This window comes from Anarhichas minor, unplaced genomic scaffold (genome assembly GCF_050575085.1).
Source record: "Anarhichas minor isolate MPS153535 unplaced genomic scaffold, ASM5057508v1 ptg000073l, whole genome shotgun sequence".
Taxonomy (NCBI): Eukaryota; Metazoa; Chordata; class Actinopteri; order Perciformes; family Anarhichadidae; genus Anarhichas; species Anarhichas minor.
The window spans coordinates 588,726-594,754 of record NW_027466519.1 but is presented as its reverse complement, the minus strand read 5'-3'; the positions used below and the strand labels follow the sequence as shown (position 1 = coordinate 594,754).

General features: G+C 49.0%; 1 protein-coding gene across 4 annotated transcripts in view; it reads left to right on the top strand.

The window, feature by feature from the left end:
* Window positions 1-2,864: 2,864 nt before the first annotated feature.
* Window positions 2,865-6,029, top strand: part of LOC142935545 (breakpoint cluster region protein-like) — a 68,177-nt gene continuing 65,012 nt past the window's right edge. The window contains exons 1-3 of one of the 4 annotated variants that reach the window (XM_076079970.1): window positions 2,865-3,148; window positions 3,275-3,993; window positions 4,063-4,503. In XM_076079970.1, the coding sequence (XP_075936085.1) occupies window positions 2,865-3,148; window positions 3,275-3,993; window positions 4,063-4,503 (1,444 nt within the window). Of the gene's footprint in view, window positions 4,504-6,029 lie in introns of all 4 variants that reach the window. The other 3 variants (XM_076079969.1, XM_076079971.1, XM_076079968.1) reach the window with 3 other exon arrangements.

The following is a 6,029-nucleotide window of genomic DNA, read 5'->3' as shown; positions in this document are numbered from 1 at the left end:
GACATCAAAGTCACTGAAAGGACTTCTAAAATGTAATTATTCCCATTTAAGGAAGTGATGTGTTGCTGATCCACACACACATAAAGTGATTAGGCGTAGATGTTGACCACGTTCGCTATTGTGAATGTCACTGTGTGCTGTTCTTCTCACCGCTCTGACACTTACCTATAATCCAACAAAAACAAGACCTACTCTTGATAGTGTGGTAGAAAGATGTGTAACTGTAAACTGCTTTCATAGTGTTTTGTACTAAATGTTTTTCCCTCTCCCTCTTTAGGTTGGCTCTCATAAAAGCTTTTCTGATTTTAAAGAGTGGGCTCAGAGGCTGGAGCTGTCTGCTGTCCAGCATGTGTGCTCACTCTTAACTTCAGACACCGTGATGACCAGCAGTGTGTGGACCCTTGCACAGACAAGAAAAAACAAAAAAAAAAAGGGACATGTTTTCACAGTAATACGACCAAATACACAAGGGTATACTTAAAAGTGGTTTGGGCTGGAAATACACTTCCCCATGCGCCACAACACACACACACACACACACTTCTTAACACACTTATACCTCTGTGTGCAGATGCTATATCAATACGACACTATTCCAGTTTTGTGTGCGGGGACGTTTTCAACACCCGCAACGTTCCTTCTTGCATGAAGATCTTGTTTCCAACCTCCATGGTAGCTTAGAGAATCTTTCATCTTTAACAACTGGGTTGAATGGTCTTATCTGTGCGTCAGTGTACAAAACATTCATGCATGCGTTCCAGCTGTATGTAGGCTTTGCAATTTGTATTTATAGAGTCTAATGTATAATACTCAAATGACATATTAAGATGGATATATCATAGATATGTAAATCACTGTTTTTATTGTAACCGTTTGAGGAATTTGCACAATATTAGACTTGGAGAGATGACTCATGCTGAACTTGACTGTGCTCTTGAGTTTTTTTTGTAATGTTTAATTTTTCCCCTTTGACAACTACTGTAGGCCGATCACTGATCCATTTACTTTCTAATGAAGTCGTCCTTTGCAATGACAACAGACACTTTGATTCATTGGTAAACCTGCAATACAACAGTGTTGTCTTATTGCCTCTGCATTATTATTATTATTATTATTATCATGTATCTTTATCAACTGCTGTAAAACTGATCTAATGTGAGGGGGCCCCATGCCGGGACCCTCAGCGACACCTGATCGAAGAACAATTAACACATGTAAAAAGATGATCATTATTGATGACTAATAATGGTTGTACATGCATTACTGAGGTTGTGGTTTCAGGTAAATAAAACATAGTATTTGAATTGTGTCCTTTTTGCGTTCTTGCACAGCCAATGTGTTCCACATTTTTACACAATTAGTCTTTTATACGATCAAAACACCAATGCCACTGTTTTAATAGCTTAGGAAAGTTCTACACTGAGCACTTTAAAGATGTGTATATATTTTTTTTAAAGTGGGGAACCAGGCGTCATCATAGAATTGAAAACTAGTAAAAGAAATGTACGGACACTATATGATATTACCCCACAGGGTGGCAGCGTTGTGTTGAAGATATCAACAGCACTCTGCGTGTTCTGTAACACCTGCATGACAGGTACAGACACCAGCTTTTAAAAGGAGCCCAGAAGGAGTAGGCTAATATCCTGAAATTATTATTATCAATAAATATCAAGAACAGCTGTTGAAGAGGAATATTGGGAGAAGTGGGAGCTTAATGGTTCCTAAAATAAAATGGAAGGATATGTAAAAACATGTAGCTGCCTGAGTGTGAGACACAAACCAGCAATCATGCAGTAAAATAAAGAAATGAAAATAAGTGTACACCGTTAGATTTCATATCCAGACATGCATCTGGACTCATATCGAGGTGAAGGGTTTGACCGCGTGCCTGCTCTGTCTCTTTAACCAGCACACTCACTGGTCCCTCCCATTCCTGCAGCCCTCCAGTGCTGCTGGCCTGAGATGGGAGCGCGCACAGCGGCACCATCACGGCCGAAGAAACGGGATAAACCTGGAAAAGAAACGGAACAAAACAACAGTACCGCATAGGTACGGTGGAGGGGGGGAAAAAACAATGAGGTTAACGAAACAATTGATTCACTTAAACCGGATCGCACCGCTTGATCGCGTTCTCTGAGAAACTCCGATGTTGCCGTCGCTTGTGTTTTGCGCTTTTTATCCTTTCTCCTTGCGCGCTGCTGATACAAAGGCGCTCGGTCTGGAGCAGCAGCAGCAGCAGCAGCAGCAGCAGCTGGGATTACTGCCATATGAATGGAGAAGAGTGAACGGACCTGCTATCACGGGCAAACACGGAATGGTATACACAGACAGTGAGTAAACCGAGCAGGATTAAAACACTTTCTTATTTTTTTTTTGTCTCTCCATTGGAGCTAGATCCCCGTGTCACCCCGCGAGGGAGGATAGATGCTGTCATTGTGTCAAGGCTGAGATTTGGAGAAAAAGAAAAAAATCTTTTGAAAGTGTCCCTTTCTGGAATAATGCATGAGAAAGACGAGCTGCATGAGATTGCCGCTTTTTATTCCTTTCCAGGCCTCACACATTCCCGGCTATCCTTCTGCCTGAACAGCCGGTTTCTCTGGTTCAGAATGGGATGTATTGTCGCATCTGCGCAGCCCACGACAAGTGTCAGCAATCACACTGTGTGTTTCTGAACGGGTTACCTGAAGGCCTGAAACACTGTCACTGCTCTCTGACCGCAGGGGGCCATTGTTGTCGATAAGGACTCTGTGGCGAACTGGACTCTAAAAAGGACAAAACGGTGCGCCCTTGGCTTCATTCACCCAGTGTGTGTGTGTGTGTGTGTGAGCCAGGGTCAGTCACAGAAATAAAGTAGGCACAATATGGTGGAGCCGGTGGGATTTACCGAGGCGTGGAAAGCGCAATTCCCAGAGTCTGAACCCCCCAAAATGGAGCTGCGATCCGTCGGGGGCATCGAGCAGGAGCTGGAGAAGTGCAAAGCCTCCATCAGGCGCCTGGAGCAGGAGGTGAACAAGGAGCGCTTCCGCATGATCTACCTGCAGACCCTCCTGGCCAAGGAGAGGAAGAGCTATGACAAGCAGCGGTGGGGCTTCAGGCGGACGCCGCTGAACGAAGGGATGGACCCTGCGGCCATACAGGGCGCGGAGTGCCAGTCCCAGCAGCCGCACATGCAGGAGACCGGTGGAGTTGGAGTAGGAGTCGTCGGTGGAGGGTATGGTGGCGGCAGTATGGAGAGGAGCCGTTACCAGCCTCTTGGAGATGGAGCTGGAAGGTCCAAACCCAGGCCTCCACCGGCCAGGAAGTCGGCCTCCCACGGAGACGGACTGGAGTCGGCCTTCGAGGTGCCGCAGCAGGCTGAGTCGACGTCTTGTGACAACCTCGATGGCCTCTCGCCGTCCAAGCAGAGAGGCGGCATCTCGGCCTCCCCCCGCAGACTCAACCTTCCGCCCCCAGACAAGGAACTGCCCATTGACCCCAAGGACAAGCTGGGAATGGGTCTTGGCGTGGCGGCCCTTAGGTCCAACTTTGAGAGGATCAAACGGGCCAACTCTCACTCTGCGGGGGATGTAGCAAAGGGCCAGGAGAAGCAGCAGCAGCAGCAGCAGCTGCCGCTGCCGCCGCCTCCGCCGCCATTCTACTCTAACATGGAATTCCACCACGAGAGGGGTCTGATCCGGGTCAACGACCGTGAAGTTTCTGACAAGATCAGCACCCTGGGCAGCCAGGCCATGCAGATGGAGCGAAAGAGATCTCTTCACTCCCTCCCAGGTAACCTTGCAACGGTGGCAGGGGAGCTCCGCGCCAAGCCAGTGTACAGAGGCCGGTCCACTGAGAGCACCTGCGGCTATGATGCAGAATATGAAGACGGGGAACCCAACCAGCGGCACGCAGGGAGGGCCAACGGTGGCAAACCTCCACCCCCTCCTTGGCAGCCCTCCGAGTTCCAGGCCTACTCCAGTGTCTACGTTGGTGGGGTGATGATGGGTGAAGGTGGCGGTGGAGACGGGAGAGGCGGTGGGGGAAGTGGTAGTGGAGTCACAATGAGAGACCTCGGGGGAGGCGATGACCACCTCCTGACCTGGCCACGCCGGTCCTACTCCCCGGGGAGCTTTGAGGATGTCGGCGGAGGCGGCGGCGGCTACACGCCGGACTGCAGCTCCAACGAGAACCTGACTTCTAGCGAGGAGGACTTCTCCTCGGGACAGTCCAGCCACGTCTCGCCCAGTCCCACCACGGCCTTCCGCCGGCCCTTCAGAGAGAAGAGCCGCTCGCCGTCCCAGAACTCCCAGAACTCCCAGCACTCCTTCGACAGCAGCAGCCCTCCGACGCCGCAGTCCCAGAAGCGTCAGCACCGGCAGCAGGGAGGCCACGTGGTCATGTCTGAAGCCACTATTGTGAGCGTTCGCAAGACCGGTCAAATCTGGCCACCTGGTGCCCATCATGAGCTCGTGCCGCATGGTAGAACATCCCATGACAACAGTTTCCATGGAGACCACCTAGGTGAGTGGTGGCTGCCGTCTCTAATCTTTGTTGTGATGGAAAGCAGGTGGGCTGGACCCCAGAGAGAAACTGAGTACGTCTGGTTGTGTGTGGAGGAACGACAGACGAATGAGTGTACTTTAGTCATGTTTTGGCGTCTTTTCTTCTGCATTTTTTAGCCTCTTCACGTAATGCGTCCTTCCTCCTCAAACCACAAAGCAGCCGGATGATGATGTGATTGATAGTATGTGCGTGATTGTGAGCGCGGCACACACACACACTCAGGGCTGTGTGCTCTTTGGATGGCCTTGCGTGGGAGACGGATGAAAGATCCACCTCTGCTCATTCCTGGAATGTCAGTCGGGTGGGTTCACAATAAACGCGGTCAGTCTGGGTTGAAACTGCAGGTCTAGCCTTTCTCAGACGACTCCTGCGGCTCCGAGTATGACATTTCATTCACAGGTGCCTGTCTGCCTGCCTGCCTGTCTGTCTGCCTGCCTGTCTCTCTCTCTCTGCCTGAAACGTGACAGAGTAGAAGACGATTCCCTGAGCCTCCAAGCTGAAACTCTTCACCCGCTTTTATCACAGAGCAGGACAAAAGAAATCCACTCTCCAAACAATTATGTGCCGTATCCCTAACCACTTAGTCGTAGCCTTTGAGCACATGGCAGCTGCAATAAAAAACAGCAGCTAGCAGATAGATGTGCAGCCTGGAGCTAACTTGGCAGTTCAGGCCCAACAATAGTGGACTTGTGTCGCTCAAAGAAGCACATTAGTAGGACTTACTTTACTGTGATTCCACAGTAAAGTTTCAATTGCAAACCAAACACTGCTCGGGTAGTTCAAATATTTGACATGATTTGTAGTCATTGAGTGTTGTTGAACCGAGGTGCGGTTAGCTGCAGTTGTGCACAATTTGCTTGTTGTCTGTGTTTTAGCGCCCACAATATTGTAACAGATTTGGGACCGCTGGACCAGACTGGCAGCGAGGTGCAGGCATCACACGCTCGCTCCAGTGCCGGGACAGTTCAGAGGAGAAGAGTTTGTCAGATAGAGAATGAAAGAGAATGAGGGAATGAGAACACCGAAAGATAAAGCGAGGGGGAAAGTGTGCAGGCAGAAAAGATCCGACGCAGAGGGCCAGAGATGCCAAATGTACAATAAAGTTATAGCTAATTAAAGTTATGTGAAGGCTTAATACCATTATCTTGCTCTTGTGCTATAAGATTCAGCACTAAAGATGTTGCTGTCATCTCTCTGGGTAGCATTACAGTCTGAAACCCGATGCCGCTCATTGCCCAAATATCCTGAACAGAGAACGGGTCCCTGTGCATCTATAATTCATTTATTTGAATAGAACCACCGACACAGTGGTCCTGGTGGAATCAACTAAAATGTTTTTTTCCCAGGCAGGATGCGATCACCAAACTACAGATGAACCACCTCAGACACATTTGCAGTGAAAGTGAAAGACATCTTTCCTTTTAATTACCACTCCCCGATGACAAGTAATAGGCAAACAGCATTGACAATTAGGTACAATGCTA